This window comes from Natator depressus, chromosome 2 (assembly GCF_965152275.1).
Source record: "Natator depressus isolate rNatDep1 chromosome 2, rNatDep2.hap1, whole genome shotgun sequence".
NCBI classification, from domain to species: Eukaryota; Metazoa; Chordata; order Testudines; family Cheloniidae; genus Natator; species Natator depressus.
Genome location: NC_134235.1, coordinates 243,132,422 through 243,153,432, shown reverse-complemented (window position 1 = coordinate 243,153,432; position 21,011 = coordinate 243,132,422). Strand labels below are relative to the sequence as shown.

General features: G+C 45.1%; 1 protein-coding gene across 2 annotated transcripts in view; it reads right to left on the bottom strand.

Annotated features, from left to right (window-relative positions):
* PTPRN2 (protein tyrosine phosphatase receptor type N2) overlaps positions 1-16,740 on the bottom strand; it is a 1,019,026-nt gene extending 1,002,286 nt beyond the window's left edge. Inside the window, exon 1 of one of the 2 annotated variants that reach the window (XM_074946270.1) lies at positions 16,452-16,740. In XM_074946270.1, coding sequence (XP_074802371.1) covers positions 16,452-16,569 — 118 coding nt within the window. In that variant the 5' untranslated portion in view covers positions 16,570-16,740. The remainder of the gene's footprint in view (positions 1-16,451) is intronic. The other variant, XM_074946267.1, reaches the window with a different exon arrangement.
* Between the last annotated feature and the right edge of the window lie 4,271 nt (positions 16,741-21,011).

Sequence of the window (21,011 nt, the reverse complement as noted above, 5' to 3'; positions counted from 1 at the left end):
ATCAATATAGCGCAAGTAGAGTAGGGGCGTTAGGGGACAAGAGCTGAGGAAACGTTGTTCTAAGTCAGCCATAAAAATGTTGGCATACTGTGGGGCCATGCGGGTACCCATAGCAGTTCCGCTGATCTGAAGGTATACATTGTCCCCAAATGTAAAATAGTTATGGGTAAGGACAAAGTCACAAAGTTCAGCCACCAGGCTAGCCGTGACATTATTGGGGATAGTGTTCTTGACGGCTTGTAGTCCATCTTTGTGTGGAATGTTGGTGTAGAGGGCTTCTACATCCATAGTGGCCAGGATAGTGTTATCAGGAAGATCACCAATGGATTGTAGTTTCCTCAGGAAGTCAGTGGTGTCTCGAAGGTAGCTGGGAATGCTGGTAGCGTATAGAGACTGGGAGTGGCTAAGTCATTATGCAAGGTAACCTATTTCCCCTTGTTTTTTCCTACCTCCCCCCCCCCCCCCCAGACGTTCTTGTTACACCCTGGATTTGTGCTGGAAATGGCCCACCTTGATTATCATGCACATTGTAAGGAGAGTGGTCACTTTAGATAAGCTATTACCAGCAGGAGAGTGGGTTTGTGGGGGGGGGGGGCAGGGGGGGTTGAGAAAACCTGGATTTGTGCTGGAAATGGCCAAACTTGATTATCATACACATTGTAAGGAGAGTGATCACTTTAGATAAGCTATTACCAGCAGGAGAGTGGGGTGGGGGGAGGTATTTTTTCATGCTTTGTGTGTATAAAAAGATCTTCTACACTTTCCACAATATGCATCTGATGAAGTGAGCTGTAGCTCACGAAAGCTTATGCTCAAATAAATTGGTTAGTCTCTAAGGTGCCACAAGTACTCCTTTTCTTTTTGCGAATACAGACTAACACAGCTGTTACTCTGCAACCCATTAATGTAATTTCTTCAAATATAACATTTTAATTTTATTAAAGGAACACTCTCATAGTTTAAGTCCAAAATTTCTGCCTAACTCAAAATTGTTGTATTTTATTATGTTGAGGAATATCCTCAAGGCTCAATGTCCTTCTCACACCATCAATCTATTCCTATGGGAAAGATGGGGATTATTTAGGGTTGTGGAAGGTAGAGGACCTTCCCAAAGAAAAAACTTTGTCCTCACCCTGTTTGTTCTAGTTAATAGTTAACTAGCCTCAGACCAGTGCAGAAATCTTTGGTGAAGCTGCTTATATGATCAGGGCCTACATTAAATAGACACACTTTATCATAGCCAGCTCCATGTGTTTGAGTATTTAGATTGACAGTTCTCTAGTGAATTACAATATCCACAAACAGTATCACCATAACAGTATTTGGCAAAACTTATTCACAAATGAACTGTGACTTGGGAAATAGAGAATAGGAAACCATAGTGGGAGTACCACCCACCATGGAATATATAAGCATCAACAAATGGCATAACAAAAATTGATCTCTTTCCAGTTAATTGCCATCTGGTGATATTTTACAATATGAAGTTTAGGAGAAGAGATATTACATGCTGGCTCCAACACAAAAAAAGACTGAGGAGAAAAATTGTTAAAATAATACTTTGTTAAGACTCTGCTTTAAACAGACCTAATCATATTATATTCAACCACTTTCAAGCAAGACCTATTAAAATATACGATGTCTTGGATCTCTGAATTCCCAAGATTGATATCAGGGCTAGTGGGAGTCTGCAAAACACTGATGGAACTGAAAATGCCTAAATCCTCATTCACTCCAAAACACTTAAAGGAGCATGAACAGAGCTGATGGGGCTGTTCATGAGAGGGGCTTTGTGTAATGCACTTGAACTACCCTCAGAGTTCACTTGTATGAAGATGATTTTTCAGCTGAAAACAACTTCTTAGCGTTATTCTAATAGAGGGAAAACAAAGATAATGAGATGAACAACAGCTTAATGTTCAGTGTAGATCACTCTGTTAAAAGGGAATTAAAACGGTTAATTGTATGCCTGGACATGCACCCACTGGGGTCGGGTAATCCTTTAAACCACTAATTCATCAGGATAGCCCTGAGATGCATCTGTTTTGATTTACTTTATCTTCACTATACACACACACACACGCCATTTTAGTTATTTCTTAGTAAGTGTTATATCAACCATGACATCTGCTACCCCTTTGCTTGCCTGCTACCCATTTCCACCACCCTTTCTTTGTTATTTGCCTTCAGATTATAAACTCTTCAGAGTGGGCATGACAGATGGACAAACAAAAATGCCATTGAGTTGAGTGTAGCACCTCGCTTTGCTTGGCTAACTTTAATACCAGATATAACGTAGTCATGGTGCTATGAAAGCTTCCCCTCGCTCCTTTTCCAAATGCTACTCAATCGTCACAGATAGCTGCAATTTCTATTGCTCAATAAAAAAGTGTTTGAGAGATTTACTCTGATTGCCACATAAGAATATGATTGAGTGATCTTAATGTCCTAGTCTATTGACAGTCGATAAGATGGAAATACTACAAAATATTACTAACTTTATTTTTTTCCGTGGAAATCTCTGATTTCAACATTGTCATGCTGATTATTAATAAGTCATTTTTCAACCGTCATTAGTCAAGAGGAACATCTGCATATAATCCAGGGTGCACTAGGTATGCCAAAAGTAACATTTTAGATAGACAGATTTTGGAAAGCATGAAATTGCAATTAAAAATTAGAAAGGGATGGAAATGCACAATTTTTTTCACAGAAATCTTCTCTCATTGCAACCAACTCCAACTATATATAACTTTAAAAACAGACTGGAAACAATGGGCCTGATCCTGTTTCCATAGAAATTAATACGAGTTTTACCATCCACTTGAGAATGAATATAATTAGGCTCAATATCTTGAACATTTTAATCATATAAGGACAATTGGACCCAGAGCTGCAATTTTATCACTACTGCCTTTCTAAAAATCTCTCTTCTGTCCGCCATATTGTTATAAATCTCATTTTTTTACATCACTTTTCCTGTTAAGCTTTGTGCATAACTGGAGGACCTAACATTTTCATATTTGTAAGGTTCAATCCTTCAAAATGCTGAGCTCTCTGTCCTCAGTCCAACAAAGCAAGTAACTACGTACTTCGCTTTAAGCAGGAGAGCAGTCTCAACTGCAATGGGACCACTTGTGCACTTAGAGTTTAGTCACATTTAAATGCTTAACTGTATTGGGGCCCCTAGTGCTCAACATTTTGCAGGGCCTTGCCCTTTGTTTGCTACAGCTGGAAAAGACTGAAGATGGGTAGAAATGTCCAGGGGTCTAAAATATGGTTTAAATACGGTAATCTTTTGCAGTATTTTACATTCCTTCATTTGTTTTAGCACTTCAGTAAAATGAATATGTATTTCATCTTTGCAACCACTGTGGCCACATCAGACCCTGTTCTTCAAGGTGCCCATGCATCGCACATCCAATCCACAACAGCTGAAACACCATCAGTATTGCCAGTTTTATCAAGATTCTTGCAATTTTTCATGTATTTCCTGAAGCCCTAACTCCTGGATAAGGAAACTGCATAAGAATATCACCTTTCATTTTAAAAAGAAAGTAAGTTTCTAGCACTCATGGTTATGGAGAAAAGCTTGAAAACTCAAAGCCAGCACACCCGAAATGCTGAAACTAGAAAGCATATAAAAAGAACCCAAAATTAATTATTTTAAAAAAATCTCATGACTCTTATACCACTTTCATGATTTTTGGAGGCGTGACACATGATTTTTGAATGCTTGAGATTGGCAATGCTGCACCATATACCCTTGATTTCTTTTCTCCGCTCACATCTAATTCTATGGCCAAAAACAACAAAACAGACATTTAATTCCTAACTTCACAATCCTGTTTTTCTTTATTTTTTTACTTAGACCATTTGTTTTGACTCCACATCTTTAATTCCTACTCCATGTAGTGGGGTGAGGGAGGTTCACCAGTGAATGCAGTGCTTCTCAAACAGGTGGAGAGGGGTCTCTATTACTTGAAGTTGGTTGTAATAAACCAAGAGATAGCCAGCGGTTCTTGTGAATACATAGATGGGGAGGAGGGGAGAGGGCTGGTGGGAGGGAACCTGGTCATATTTAGTAAGGGCTAGATGGAATCTGGCACATGTTATTTCAAGTAAGGTTCTGCAATATCAAAGCAAGCCCTGAGCTATACTCCGGTATGAAGTGGATTAAAAGCAACAGCTAATATATAACATATTGCATAATCAAAATTAAAATTCTACAGACCCACCTTTACCAAGACAAATATAGTGTAATTAGATATTTTTAAGATTTAGAAAACAAACTCAAATTCCCTGGTGGTGATTTAGTTGAACTAATTGGTTGTCACCCTCTGAAGCCACATTTTAAATTCAGATCTGAGCAAAGTAAAACAAAATTAAAAATGTTACTCAACCAGCCATACAATCGTTCCCTATCAGCTCCATCTCCAGTGGACTTCCACATCATAATTTCATGTTAATCAGTCACAGTGGTCAAACTTTGTACCAACTATGGTGTATGACTGTGCAACACTCGCCTCATCAGAGACGTCTCCCTTCACATAAGGGTGGAAACGTACTGCTAATGAAACATGAGGCAGCCTATGCAGCACTTACACACTTAGTGTGTCTAGCTGGACTGTGACTAAACAAAAGACCTGGTTCCCCCTATGACCCACTGAAACTCTCATAGACTCTCCTAGCAAACTGGTTTTACTCTTTAAAACTTGTGGAGGAATCTGATTTATAAACTGATTTTGATCTTACACAAAATGTTATTTGATAAATAATTCTTAGTATTTCATTAAGAGGCATTCTGCATCAGTGAATTGTCATTAGTACCAATAAAGCATGTTTGCACTAAATGAAAAAAAATACGGAGAACAAGATACTGTAATTTCCTATAGCACGCTTTATTTTTCAAAGGGAATGGGTTCCTTAAAGCTAAGCCTCTTTAATCACCTTATAAACATGATCCTAAATTTAATAATTATTTTTATAAGATAAATATTCTTCTTCTTCTGAACAGTATAATGAGTGTTATCATGAATGCTGCAGTATATAGAGGTTCACTTATACTGGTTGGGATAAAAATATATATTACCATCTAAAGAACTGAAACTTACATTAAAAAGCTCAATAGTCATTCACTCATATGCACTTCCCTTTCCTCCTCTTCCTGCTTCCTCTTTATGGACCCAATCCAGCACCTCTTCTCTCAGGTTCCCCTTCCTTCTACCCATTCCCTCCCTGACCTTTCCTCCTGCATTTGAGTCTGTCACTCTTACTCCGACTTGCTGTTTATTTCTCTGCTCTGCTCCCTTCAACTTCTCTTTCTGGAATGTCTGTTTCATCTCTAACAAATCCCATGCTGTCCATTACCCTCATTTCTCACCCCTTTCCCTCACTTACAATCACCAAAGCCTAATGGTCTCACAATAGATTTGGGTCTAGGCTGCTGAAAGGCCCATAGATTACTTTACTTTCTCCCTCCCCCACACACACTACTTCCCTGTTGTGGCAGGACTCCCCTCTTTCTCTTCCCACTTTCAAACCTTCCCTTTAACTGTGATTTTGAAACAACAACATCATTTCTCTCTCTCTCTCCCCAACACAACTGCCATAAGCTACACCCAACCCCTGAATCCCCTTTACCACTTCTCTTGGCCTCCAACTACGGACCGATGCTTCCCATCAGTTGGAATCTCTCAACCTCATTTTCACCATGCATGATTCACTTCAACTTCTCTGTTTTAGTGCTCCCCTCTCTCTGACCACCACCTCCGCTCCTCACAATGGCTTCCCACTTACACCTGTCTTGACATCCTGTCCATTGCATAATATGATGCACAAGGGAAGGAGAAGAATTTGGGGAACGACAGACTTCACCTCAGTCCCTGGAAAAATTATGGAGCAGGTCCTCAAGAAATCCATTTTGAAGCACTTGGAGGAGAGGAAGGTGATCAAGAACAGTCAACATGGATTCACCAAGGGCAAGTCATGCCTGACCAACCTGATTGCCTTCTAGGATGAGATAACTGGCTCCATGGATATGGGAAAAGTGGTGGACGTGATATACCTTGGCTTTCACAAAGCTTTTGATATGGTCTCCCACAATATTCTTGCCAGAAAGTTAAAGGAGTATGGATTGGATGAATGGACTATAAGGTGGATAGAAAGCTGGCTACATCATCAGGCTCAATGGGTAGTGATCAACGGCTCGATGTCTAGCTGGCAGCCAATATCAAGCGGAGTGCCCCAGGGGTCGGTCCTGGGGACAGTTTTGCTCAACATCTTCATTAATGATCTGGATGAGGGGATGGATTGCACTCTCAGCAAGATTGCAGATGACACAAAGCTCGGGGTAGAGATATACACTGGAGGGTAGGAATAGGGCCCAGAATGACCTAGACAAAGAAATCTGATGAGGTTCAACAAGGACAAGTGCAGAGTCCTGCACTTAGGATGGAAGCATCCCATGTATTGCTACAGGCTGGGGACCAACTGGCTAAGCGACAGTTCTGCAGAAAAGGACTGGGGTTACAGTGAACGAGAAGCTGGACATGAGTCAACAGTGTGCCCTTGTTGCCAAGAAGGCTAACAGCATATTGGGCTGCATTAGTATGAGAATTGCCAGCAGATCAAGAGAAGTGATTATTCCCCTCTATTCTGCACGTGTGAGGCCACATCTGGAGTACTGCATCCAGCTTTGGAGCCCTCACTACAGGATGTGGACAAATTGGAGAGAATCCAGCAGAGGGCAACAAAAATGATTAGGGGGCTGGGGCACATGACTTACGAGGATAGGGAACTGGGCTTATTTAGTTTGCAGAAGCGTGTGGAGGGATTTGATAGTAGCCTTCAACTACCTGAAGGGGGGGTTCCAAAGAGGATGGAGCTAGGCTGTTCTCAGTGGTGGCAGATGACAGAACAAGGAGCAATGGTCTCAAGTTGCAGTGGGGGAGGTCTAGACTGGATATTAGGAAGATCTCTTTCACTAGGAGAGTGGTGAAATACTGGAATGGGTTACCAGGGAGGTGGTGGAATCTCCATCTTTAGAGTTTTTTAAGGCCCGTCTTGACAAAGCCCTGGCTGGGATGATTTAGTTGGGGTTGGTCCTGCTTTGATCAGTGGGTTGGACTAGATGACCTCCTGAGGTCTCTTTCAACCCTAATCTTCTATGATTTTGCTGCTGACCTTGACTCTCCCTAAACCTCTCTGTCAGTTCCATGGCATCTACCTATAATTTGACCCACTCTTCATTTCACACCGTTGCTCCTCTCTCCCATGATCCTGTACAGCTGTCTAATCCCCAACTCCTCTCTTCCCTTTTCCAAACATCTCTAAGTCTTCCACATTTACTTTTATGCTTCTACTCCCTGACACCTGTCCTGAACTTGACTCCCGGCACAGAAACATGCCACTTATCCCCATTCCCCTGCCCCTGCCCAACATCTAGCTGATTTCTCATATGCAAAGTTAAGACAACCTATCAGAAACTTCTTTCCCACCACCCCTCTCCCTTCCCATCTTTCTCTCTAAAACAATCTCTAATCCCTTTTCTCATTTTCATCCAATCCCATAAACTACTCCTTCCTAAATCTGCCTCTAAACCTTAACGGTGGTAACTTCAGTAATATTCAGGCAGAATAACTATCCAAATATATGGAATGTGTGACAGTCAGAGGTGCCAATCTGTTGATATAAGAACACCTGACGACATTGCTCAGGTTTTGTGCTGGAGTACAAATTTGATGAAGCTGGGATATATATTGCTTTTGGGATCTGTTGGAAATGGAAGTGGAACTCTTTTGGAGTGCTGGAGTCCATCATCAGCAGTTGCACAGGCAATGTAAAAGCATAACGGAATGCAAGAGATTTCCCCCAACTTGCTATTTCTGTAGTTTTCAGGCCTCCTGCTCAAGTTGGCCGAAATGGCCATCCACAAACCACGAGGAGGAAGCTCAATGGGGAGATGCTCTGTGACTGTGGGAGCTATTTCCAGTCCTATGATCATTCCTCTGGGCTGTGTCCACTGACTCCTTAGACATCTTTGAAGGAGCAGTGGACACCGTCAGGGATTCTCTGCTCAGTGTCCTCCTCTGGAGCCCAGATTTTTCAATCTGTTTTTTCATTTGTTGTCTGAATAATTCATTTGTGGCCTGGGTTCAATGGTTCCTCCCCTCAGTTGAGGGGGGCAGATCATTTCTTTTGGGTGGCCCTAGGCCCACCCATCCCAGTACCAACAACAGGTACCTCAGGCCCTAAAGGAGGGACCAAGGAGGAAACCCACATGACAGGTAGCTGAGAGCTTTTTCTCTTGGACTGAGGGAAGCCTGGGTAGCTGAGCCCTGAGCTGGAAGCCTGACTGGAGGCAGGAATTGATCAGGTACTGCGGCCTGCCTAAAACCCTGGGTAGAGGCAGACTGTAATGATCTTGGAGAGTGGGAGTGAAAGTCATGAATTTGCGACAGTCTGAAGCTGGAGTTAGCCTGCAAAGAAGGTTACCAGCTGAGCCCAGCTGGGTGGAAAAGTCAGTTGTTTATGCTATTTTCTGTTGGACTGCAAGTGAAAAAACTTTGAGGCCCTGGGGGAAGTGAGTGGTAGGAAATGGATCGCAGGGAAGCACGGTTGAATCATTCTGGGGTATTTGCTATTATTGCTTCTCGTGGGGCCCAGGGTCAGAGTTTGTTGGAGATGGAGAGAGGGCCCTGGCTCCTCTATCAACCTCCATTTTGTGGAAGGGGCTGTGATGGAGTTTGATTCTGTGTGAAATCCAGACCAGTGAGGGGTTGTATCACCACTTGCCCTGCAACACTGGGTGCCTTACAATGCTTTGTTGCTGTAGCTCCCAGCTTGGGACACTTACAGCCAGCCTCCAGGCATGCAGGCAGGACCGGATTAACACAAGGGCTTTAGGGGCTTCAGCCCAGAGCCTCAGGCTAAGAGGAGGCCCATAGGCCCGATGCGGCCTCCTGCTTCTTTTCTTCTGGCCTGCAGCAAGTCCTTGTTCCACGGACCAGACACCGGTCCCCAAGTGTCAGCGCCCCGCCCCTGCGAGCGCCAGCATGCCCCTGCAGCCCTTAGGCAAGAGGCATTCAGTGAATCTCTGTGCACTGCCCCCACCCCCAGTGTCGCAGCCAATGGGAGCTGCGGGGGCAGCGCCTGTGGGCATGGGCAGCGTGCATTGCACAGAGCAGCCTGGCCCCTCCGCCTAGGGGCCGGACATGCCGGCCACCTTGGGGAGCAGAGCAGCGCAGAGCCAGGGCAGGCAGGGACTCTGCATTAGCCCTGCTGCACCGCCGACTAGGAGCCAACCGAGGTAAGCGTCTCCCAGCCAGAGCCTGTACCCTGCACCCCAACCCCCTACGTCAGCCCGGAGCCCCCTCCCGCATCCAAATTCCCACCCAGAGCCCGCAACCCGAACCTCCTGCTGCACCCCAACCCCCTGTTCCATCCCTGGCCCCACCCCCCCCAGCTGGAGCGGCACCCCCTTCCACACCCCAATCCCCTGCCCCAGCCCTGAGCCCACTCCCGCACTCCAAACTGCCAGGGGCCCCACAAAATCTAATAGCCCCAGGACCACAAGAGAGTTAATCCAGCCCTGCATGCAGGTCACATCCTGAGTGTCTGTGTGCTATGCAGCCAGCCCTGGTTTTGCAACTCTGACTCCAGCAGCCCAACCTGGCATCCACCAACCTTGATTGAGACATACTAAGGTTCATTTGTTCTTGTAAACAGACAAAAGCACATCACAACTTATTAACTTAACTGGGGTAAATACATCCCTCCATTTAAACTCAGCACTGAATTGGTTTACAGTAAACGTAAAACAAATTTATTAACCATAGGACATAAATTAAGTTATGCCAAATAAGAGGAATAATGTTAGAAAGCATTACAAGCTTATAAAAGTGAAAACACCATATCTAGAAGTCTAAAATTTAATCTAGCAAGGTATAGGCTTTCTTCGGGATGGTTTCTCTACTGTATTCAGTTTCCAGAGACTTTAACCCCTTCTCCCCCTTGGTTGAATGACCTATCTTTCTCAGCTTGCAAGAGCTCTGTTCCCTTAGGTCTGTCTAGTGATGGATCCTAAAGATGGCTTTTGTTTTTGCGTATATCTTCCAGAGTTCAATTACCTCAGTTCAAGAAGCAGGATGACCATACTGTTCTTCCCTTCCTTTGGGCTTTCCATCCCCCTGTATGTAAATAGGGCTTCCATTGTCTTGATTCCACTATGCTTAATTTATATAGGAAACAGGTAAATAGCTGCCTTCTGTCTTGTCTGGGAGGGAACCTGTTTCTCCCTGTTTGGCCACAGACTTTAAAACTTAATATAATTAAGTATCCATATTTCCTCATATAGTGTTAATACATACATTTCACAGTGATTTTAATCACCAGTGTATCATTAGATTTCAGATCTATGCATTTATTCTCACTCTATGCACTTTTATAATAAAGTAATATTGTATACGATCAGTTGATTCAATTGCTTATCACTTTAGACCTCCGCTCTTTAGAGACCAGTAAACCTGTGAAATTGATTTTTATGAGGGTAACCCTTCAAAGTAAAGTTTATTAAAGCTGTTAGGAAGACAACATGGAGTCTGGTGGTAAATGAAGCTTCATGCTCTTCCTTCCCCACTTGTTAGCTTAAATGCAAATTGTTCTGTTTCCTGCCATCTCCTTTCCCTACTGTCTTGATGGTCCTGTTTACTACTTACATGCAAATATGGAACTTCGTTGCCTTTGCCTGAAGAACAGGCCAGTCAGAGATTCAAATTCACATTCCTTTGTCTATGTGGGACCTGTTTACCAACTCCCCAACATGCCTAGTTTAAGCACACTTTAGTCATAATTCCAGTATATACCCATATCTCTTAATACCCACCACGTACATATATCACTCAAAAAATATTTGATATTAGTTTTCAAATGCCATCTCAATGCATATTTTGTACAAAATGATTACACTAGTGTGTAGAGTGTGAATGCAGGGGTGCTCCGTGTCACTGGGGCATTAAACCCCTTTCCCCAACCCTGCCCCCCAGAGAAGAGAGAGTTACTGTAATCACTGAGTCAATGGCATGCCACCCACAGGGGCCCAGAGGTGAGCTGAAGACCCTTTCTTTTGTGGGGATGTTGGACTGTATATATTTTGTTTAACTCTGTTATCCCAGAAGAGGGTGAACCCAAATGGTGACCCAGCCGGAGGGCCACGTTGCTATCTACCAAAAGGTGGACCACCATAGCGTTGGAGTGATTGCTGGTGAGGGACACTGGGAACAGGAGAGAGCTGGGATACAGTGACCTAATCACTAGAAAGCACCACTGGTAAGCCCAGTCCCCATCACAGGTGGGTTTGGTAATGTTAACACCTGTCCACTAAGTACTAAACTGAGATAAATTGATTTGCCATCGCCCAATAACTAGCCATCAGATGGCAGCAACTTTCAGCCACTACTAATCCTAGGTTGAACTCAAACCACTGACCAAAAAAACACTGTATCCTTTCTTCAGTCTTGTCAGCCATTCAGTATTCTTGTAATTTAAGAATCAACATTTGGATGTAGAACTAACTCCATATTCATACAGACCCTCCTCCTCCCTCCCTCTCACTCTCTGTTGGGGGGCGGGGGAGGAACCCAAGCCCCTGATCTGGCAGTTATTCAGCACGTGCTTAACTTTACTCATATAAGTAGTCCCGGGACTGAATCCCAAGTCAGTTTTGTTTAGCACAGTGTTCTTTGTGAAACTTATACGAATAATATGCAGCACTATCTAATAGTCTATAAGTTAATGTAATCAGTTTCTACCTACCTACCATTTTTAAAATTAACCTGCAACTGAAATGAAATGTTCATTCACTGTACGTGACAAGCATGAATGGAACCTACAGTTACTGATTTATCAAAAAAAGGATCTTTCCTACTCCTTCTAAACTGAAATGCTGCCACATAAATTACAGTCCATTTGATCTTGGTTTACATTTACAACAAATTTTGATAAAATAATTTCCATAGCACTTTGAAGGCAACTGTTATTATAGGGCACATGGAAACAATTGTTTCCAACAATTTATTTTCCAAAACAACACTGATTTATTGCAGTCATATTAGAGAGCTAAAGATACAAAAACGGAACTCAAGTTTATAAACCACAGTAGACCTACATTGCTACATTCAAAATACATCATAAAATATTAACTTTTTTGCACAAATAACCACATCCATTTTAGTGCAGTTCACAAGCATCACCTTCTGCATTACAAAAGTATATTTTAAGTCACCATATCTAAAATAAAATTAAACATAAAACTACAATTACTTAATACCAATATTAAGGTGACTTACTCACCTTAAAGTACTGAACTAAGTTTAATGTTTTAGTACAAATAAATCATCTCTTCAATGTAATAGTGTAATAAACAATACTGACAATTTCTTTTGTTCCCAAGTTTCCCATAGCATCTAAGTCATCTAATATGAAAATCAGATCCAGCTGTATCTTTTTAAAAGGGACACCATCAAATTGAAACCAATAATTCTGTATGAAAATGTTGTACCTACTATAGCTATAAGCAACACCCAAGATTAAAAACTGCTTGATTTATGTATTTGAAAACGTCGTGTACAGCCAATTTTACTGCTTCTCCTGTGCAGTTATTTAGTAAGGAAGAAACTGACTCGCCGAAAAGATCAATATTACTACCAGTAGGGGAGCAGAAAAAAATGTAAAAATTCTAACAGAATTAGGAAACAAAATAAGGATATATTGTTTTTAGGCTGCTCTGTCAGAAATGGTTATTTGTGTCCTTGTTTTTTAATATAGTTCACCACCAAAAATTCAAGTTGGCAGTGTCCTTTTAACATATAAGGATTAATTTAGAATATTAAACTATCAGCTCTATTTTTAATCAGTCTTCTGAACACAGTGTCTATACTGGATACAATGTACTCAGCTGTTTTCTTTCTCTCTGAAACTGAACACCTTGTTGGAAAAGATAAGACCATCTCTTCTTGGCTAAATCTAGTTTTTTTGCCATACATTTTCACATTTAGTTGCATGAAAAATGCTACCAGTAAAGAAGTATTTTAAATGTCAAGAAGCAGTAGCAGGCAGTATGTTCTCTTGCTGATAATGATATCTTATAAAAACACATTCTTACAGGAACGACTTGCAATAGTATGTGCAATATGGGGGCAGAGGAAGGAAGATGTACAGATCTAATATTTTATCTTGCCTTTTAATTTGTTAATCCCCAACTTCTTGAAACAACCATGTAGGTATTTGTTATAAAATAGATAGGTCATCATTTGAAGATGATCATTTTATTGTAATTAATAACTTATACAACCATTTTGCACACAAAAATGTCCTATGAGGTTCTGCAAGGGTGTATATTTATATTTATGAGTCAGTCTATAGTGAGACTTACTGGATCACCTACTAAATACAAACTAAATATGATTTTTTCTATAGGTACATTGTTTTTAAGTGGACTCCAACATTTATTATAGAGGTTGTATAGTGTATCTGTGTATATTTGCATTACTGTGTGTTAAGAAAGTGGGATTGTGTTGAAACAGAGGAAAACAAATGTATAACCTCCACGGCAACCAAAAAACTCAGACATCCTGTACAGTGTTACATTTGTTTTTCTTGCAGTAATTGTTGCCTACAATAGTACAAACCCTCCATAAATTAGTAAAAATTAAAGTTTTGAACTCACAATTAACAAGATACTGAAATGATGTTCCAGAGAGTGATTAATAAAATTCTAAAAGGATGGGAGATTTTAAAACTGTTTCCATACCCAGCAGTGCTACAGCCGTTTATTTTCCTGGCTTTTCTGAAAGGCAATAGAGCCTTTCCTCCTTTTCAAACAGATCCATACTTTCAGACTTCTTGTGATTTCCCAAAAGATTTTAAATTTATGTTCAGGGCACCAGGAACCAGAAACTGAATTGTGTCAAGAAGCAGAATGTAAATGACTGCATTCTTAAAATAAAAGAAAATACTAAGACAATATCTGAAGATTTTGGACACAGGCATTCTTCCCATGAGGCCATGAAGAGTGGGCTCCATGACTGAAACAACTGAGGATGCTGCTACTATCTTCAGTCCAAAATCCTTCTCCCTAAAAAACGTATCTCACCAACCCCCCTCACACCAAGCATTTAATGTTTATTCTCTCTGGCTTGAACTGAAATCATTAGCTTCATTTTTAATCCTTTTTAACAGACAATATTAGCATTAGGAAAACTGCACAGTTTGCTTTGGAGGGGTTCCTCTGTTTTTAATTTGTTTTATTATAGAAAGGGGTATTTCTCAGAGGAAGCTAATTTACCTAGACATTCTGATCCCACTAACCAGTCCATGCAGCCACTAAAATGATGCCAAATGCAAAACTCTCCAAGTTACCACCACCCTCTTGCAAGGTGAGTCACCGTAGGAAGCTGTAAGTCAGGGTGACTGTTTGGATAGAGATCATCGTGGGTAGCTTTGATTGGGATTTAGTTATCAGAGTTTCAGTGAAAGGAAAAGCTTGTTGCGATGGGGTTTGGATAAGAAGATTTAGTGTTTAGCTGCAGAGCCTGAGGTTAGTTGTAAGAGCATCTCTGAGTAGATTAGGGTTAGTGTTGGGGGTCTCATGATTTGGGAGAGCTGAATTTAGGGAATTCAAGTGCAAGGTTTAATGCTTGGAAGTTGTCTGTGGGAGGTTTATTTAAATTGAATCTTAACAACAGGGCTTAGTTTGAGAAGGTCTCAGCAGGAAACGCTTTTTGATGGTCTTCATGGGATATTGTTCAATAGTTTGGGGGCTCTCCGTGAGTTAAGCTTAACTTGGGGTTCAGTATTGTGTCAGTGGGTGGGTTAATTTTGGGTATCTCAGTGGGGGGTTGTTTGGGAATTTCTTTGTATAGGGATCTCAGTATGGGTTTAAAGCATGTGAGGGGTCCAGCGCAATGAGTTTAGATTTTGGGAGAGTAAATATATGGAGACCTTGGTGCATTTAGTTTGGGGTGGGTGGCAGTGGGGGTACTTTTAATTTTGGGGGCTCAGTGATGGAAGGTTTCAGTGGAAGTTTTAAGTCTGAGAGGGGGACTCAGTGAGATGAATTTAGTTGGAGAAGGCTCTGTTGGGGGGGAGGGGTGTCTCACACTAATGGTCTCAATAGGTTGAGTTTGGTAGGGGTCTCAGCAGGATGAGATTAGTTTGAGGGGGTCCCATGTAGTTGATCTCCGTGGCTGAATTTGATGAGCAGATTAGGGAACTGGTGTTGGGGATCTCTGTGGGAAGCCTCAAATGAATGGTCTCAGTGGAGTGAGTTTAGCTGCAGGGGATCTCACATGAATGCTCCCAGTGACACAAGCACAAGTAGGCACATTGGGGAGCTCTCATAAATACTGTTGGTGGTGTAATCTCTGTTCAGATGGATTTCACCTGAAAGCCCTCAGTGGGGAGGTTTCACACAATGGTCTTACTGGGGTGGGTTTGGCAGGAGGGTCTCTGGGGTGGGGCGGATCTCACAAAATGGACTCAGTGGGGTGGGTCTCGCAGGAGGGTCTCTGGGGATCTCACACAATGATCTCAGTGGGGTCAGTTTGGCAGGGAGATCTCACACCATGATCTCAAGGGGGTGGGTTTGGAGTGAGTCTCTGGAGACCCCACACCATGATGAGTCTGGCAGTTGGCTCTGCAGCTGGGGGGAGGGCGGGTTTCATGATACTGGCAGTGGGGTGAGTTGCGGGGGTCTTTCATCTGACTCTGAACCTGGTGTGTGGGGAGGAACTGGGGGGCTGTCACACACGAGGCTCACAGCAGCGTGGGCTGGGGGCTCTCACAGGAGGCGCTTGACGGGAGAGGGCTGGGGGCTCGTGCCGAGGGGCTGACAGGAGGCGTCCAGCGGCCGGGAGGCTGAGGGCGGGGCGCTCGACGGGGCGGGCTGAGGGCGGCCGGGGGGCTGAGGGCAGCCGGGGAGCTGACACGGGGCGCTCGGCTGGGCGGGGGAGGCTGAGGGCGGGAGCTTGGCTGGGCGGGCTAAGGGCGGCCGGGGGGGGGGGCTAAGGGCGGCGGGGGGGGGGGTGAGGACGGGCGCTCGGCGCGGCGGGCTGAGGGCGGCCGGGGGATTGATACCGGGCGCTCGGCTGGGCGGGCTGAGGGCGGCCGGGGGGGCTGACACCGGGCGCTCGGCGGGGCGGGCTGAGGGCGGCCGGGGGGGCTGACACCGGGCGCTCGGCGCGGCGGGCTGCGCTCGGTGGGTCGGGCTGAGGGCGGCCGGGGGGCTGACACGGGGCGCTCGGCGGGGCGGGGCGCACACGAGGTGGGCTGCGGGGGACTGTCTCCCAGGGCTGCCCCGTTTGCCGTCGCCGGGCAGCCCCGCTCACCTGTGAGACCCCAGCCCCTTCCCACTCCGCCCAGCCCGGTCCCTCCTCTGCGGCCGCAGCACTCACCGAATCTGGCGGCGGCGGCGGCTCCGGCTCCGGCTCGGGCGCGCGGGAGCTGGCTGTGCGGGGCGACGGCGAAGACCAGCAGCAGCAGCGGGAGCATGGAGCCGAGCGCCCCCATCATGCCTGGCCCATCGCAGGCGGCTGCCCGGTCCGCTCCCTCCGGCGCTCAGTCCATGCTGCCTTGTCCGGGCTGGCGTCGCTTCCCGGCGGCTCCCTAGATCCGGCAGCAGCTTCAACACCCAGGACAGCTACCAGCGCCGCCCGCCCCAGCCGGCCCCTCCCCGGACTCCCTGCCAGGCAGGCAGCGGGAGGGGGAGCCGGCGCACAGGCGCCTCCTCCCTGCACATGAATGAGCTCCGCGCTGCAGCTGCTTCCCATTGAGCCCCACGGGCCAGGGCTCCCGCCCCGCCTCCACCCTGGACTGGGGTTGAGGGGGGCTCCCCCGCCCACCCCTGCTCCCCCCAGGACTGAGGGAGGGTGGGCTTCCCTAATTGCCTCTCCCCACCCAAATGCTTCTAAACCCGCTCTGCCCCCAGAGTGAGGTTCCCTATCAGCAAACATTGGTGCCTGCAAGGTGCAGGAAAGATCAGGTATTTAAAACAACAAAAAGGGGCCTCAGGGTGAGATGAGGCTCAAACGCCCCAAAATATCATTTTCCCACCATTACCCACAAACACCGTTTACATTTTGATCTGCTGCCAGAAAGACATGTTTCCTTCTAGTCTCCTTTCCCCATTACTAATGATATGCTTTTACAGCATCCAAACTGCTTCCCTGAATAAACTAAAGATAGTTAGGCCCCTCCTATTGGGTTCCAGGCTAAAGGACCCTTTCCCAGCCTATGGGGAGGATCCACTGGGCCCGGGACTCAAGTAATTATGGAGAACAACAGAAAAAATAACAAGGACAGATGGTAGGGTCAAAAGTAGGGAAATAGTTAGGTCCCTGCCCCACGGGTTAGGGTCTTTCAGACCCACTTCTCCCCCCCACCCCCAACAAATTTTTGCCCAGTCTCCCCTTCCTCCTGTGGGCACTGCCAATATTTTAACAATGGTTCCCACCAATATTGCCCTTTCCCCATCTCCCCCCCCCCAAAAGCCTATCTCAGGGCAAGCTCGGTAAAACAGGAGGGGGTGGGGAGTAAAGGACTTGAGAATCTATTCATCTGTTTTCCACATCATCATAACCCAAGGAGGGAGGAAACAACGTTATATTAAGTGCAGTTACTGGATAAGTTTACAGTAAATATATCAATATAGTAAGAACAGTTCAGCCTGCTTAATTTTAAGTGAGAGGGAAAGAGTTGTAGAGGGGTGTTAACTGTGTGTCCACCTCAAAGAGATTTTTTTCAAAATACTTGCAACTTCTCCGTGAAAACGTTATTTCTCATTCAGAAGTATTTTAAGAGCCCACGGATGAACCATATCCAGCAGGGTTGATTTAGAAGTATTTGGATAGGATGTGTCTCCCTTAGAAACCTAGTTATCACCCCAACATTCCCTTTAACTGAATGGCTGGCTATTAACTAGGGGTCAGGGGGATCTCGGAACAACCTCTGCCAGAAAAAAACACTGCTTTTATTTGCCCTCATAGGCTCTTCTCATCACCTCACCATTTTGATAGATCCTTTAGTGTGACTAATTTAAATCCCAAGAATCTTGCATTCTTTAGCTCACACAGCTGTCCTGTTATTGCTCTTGCTATCAAGCCCAGGGGCATGCAGGCAGCTGGACCCCAGTACCACACACTGTTAATGACTTAATTCATATATTGTTGCTAGGCCTTTATGAAGGTTTTTCTTGCTTCAGCCTTTATGCAAATGACCTTTCATTATATTTGATGACATTTCTTCTTCCCCTTTATACTGGGCTAGAATCATTATAGCCTCTCATTCACAAACTTTATAACGTTGGAATAAAGCGTTAGCTGTCACTTATCATAGATGTGGCGCTGCAGCATACATGAAGGCAGAGCATTGCATTCTGGGACCCGTAGTCTCTCGTGGTTGCCCTTCCATATTAAAGTTTAAAGTGACTGCAATCTCCTCTTTGTTATGCAAATTTTGTGCAGACCCCAGCATTCCTACATTTTGCCTTTATGAGCAGTTTGTGAGCCCCTCCCTTAAGAGGTAGGAGTGATAGTTGTGGACGGGTTATAGGGTTGCTTCCTTACTTAATCGTGGTGAAGAAAATGACAATTCATGACTTCTTGGAAAAACACAAGTTTGGAAAGTAGTAGGCACACAAAAGTGAAGATTATCATGATATCTAATTTCACCAGAAATCAGGGAGTTTGGGGAGGGGAAAACCAAAAAGAAAAAATAGCAAGTTAGAGAACAGACACACAGAGATGGAAGTGCTGCAAGATAAATTAAGCTATGCTCATGGGTCATGCAAACCATTTGGCTTTAAAGCCAGCAGTAGAGGAAACAATGAAAAAGGCCATGTGAACGTACAGGAAAGTGCAAAAAATGACTGAGTTAAGAAGGGGCAAATGGCAGGCATAATGATATAACAAGTTGTTTAATATATCACAAAATAACTAACGTTAGTGCAGATTATTGTAATTCCTATTGTTTGCAGTGAGCTATCTTCATAGCAACTAAACATTTATTAATGAATACAATGTAGAGCATCATGGAAACTCAATACATCTGTATGCATAGTGTGCAGGTGACTGGAAAGATTACAACATTAATATTTAAAAATGTGAACTTGAGACATAGAAGGCAATTCATCAAAGAAAAGAAAAATAATAGGAAATCTTTTAAGTACACAAGGCCAGTGAAGTCAGGAGTAAGGCCTCAAAGAGAGGATAAAGATAGTTAATTGACAAGTGAGATAGACATTCCAAAACTATTGAAAGGGCCACTGTAACAGGGTCGGCACCCACCTCTCGCGAGTGCCCCCTCTGGTTGGGTGCGTCCGTGGTCTTTAAACCAGTCCCAGCCCTGCTGTTGGGCTGCACCCCCAGGGCTGCCTGCTTGGAGGACCTCTCCATTGCTCCTTACCTGGGATGAGTGTGGCAGGACCCTGAGGCCTCCAGCAGGGGGGCTCTGGGCCTAGTCCACCCCATCACATTTCTCCCCTCCCCGACAGGATTGGGGTAGTAGTTCAGTAGTGAGTACTCTCTCATTTTGCCCCTCATTCGCAGGGTCTTTCCCCTCCCAGACGTCTCTGTTTGGAGGGCTATTAGTTATAGTCTCTCTGTGCCCTGATCATAGGCACTGACTTCCTCTGTTCCCCGGGGGTGCTTGACCCCCAGTACGCCCCAGGCCTCACCTACACTCCATCCCTTCCACCAACCCTCACCCCCGCCCCTTCCCGCCTCCTCCCACCAGCGCCTCCTGCATACCGCTGAACAACTGATAGCGGTGAGCGGGAGGCGCTGGGGGCAAGGGGGAGGTGCGACCTATGGGGTTACCAGTGGGTGCTGGAGCACCCACAGAGTCAATGCCTATGGCCCCGATCTAGCAGGGTCCTTTTCTCTCTGGCCTCTTCACTTTGAGAATCTGTATTACTCCTTGCCCCTTTCAATCAGGTCTCCCTCCCCCAGACCTCACTGTCTGGAGAGCTTCTAGCCAGGCTTTACCCTGTGTCCAGAGTCGAAGCTCCCAGGTCTTTCTTACCTGGAGAGCATGTTCATGGTCCTTGACTCACTTTTGCTTCCTGGGCTTTGGGGTCTCTGTACGCCACACCTCTAACTGTGTTTCATAATCATACACCGTGTGGAGCAAGCGCTCTTTTTCCTCGGTGAACTGGAGCTCTTCCGTCACCTGCTCATTCTTGAACTTGAGATCCTCCAGTTCCTTTTCTGCTGGCTCCAATCATTTCACCATGTCATCCTCTGTTAGGAGGGAGCTTATAAAGCCTGCATGCACTGTTTCCTTCCCTATCCTAGGTCCTGTTCTTTATCCCAACCCTTCTCTTTTGCCTCTGCAAGCGGGGGTGAATCTGTCTGGGCCTCTGTACTAGTTAGCACACTGGGTATTTTAGCCTGAGTTCCCACAGTGTTCTGCTTGATGCTGAACTCTATCGAGGTCCCTGCTGTACTCTGCTGGGCCCAGGCCTTTTTCTGGGTCTCTATTGTATCCGGTTGTGCCCACTGATCCTTCTGCCTCTGGGCCTGGGCCAATGCTGCCTGCAAAGCCTCTGCCCCTTGGCTTCCACTTGTACCCGGGCCAATTCCTGCTCTACCCGGACCAGCTGGCTAATAACTTTTTCTCTGGAGATGTTAGCCTCATCCAACTCTTGCTGACACTTCCTCAGCAGGTTCCTCACATCTGGGGTATTCTGGTCTCGCTTCTGGACTCTTTTCTGGGGTCTCCTTACCCTACTTCTCCCACTAAGACAAGCTGGAAATCCCTTACCCAGCTCGGTGCTCCACCTAGTAGGACCTTCAGGAATTTCACAAGGACCACCTGAGCCAGGTGCTTCTCCACCTAGCTGGTTTCGGGGCAAAGCCAGCGTATTGCCAGGTCTCGTAACTTCTTGGCCATTACCCGTGGTCATGCCCCTCATGGGAACGATTCCATCTGGAACTTGTGACTGTACGCCTCTCGAG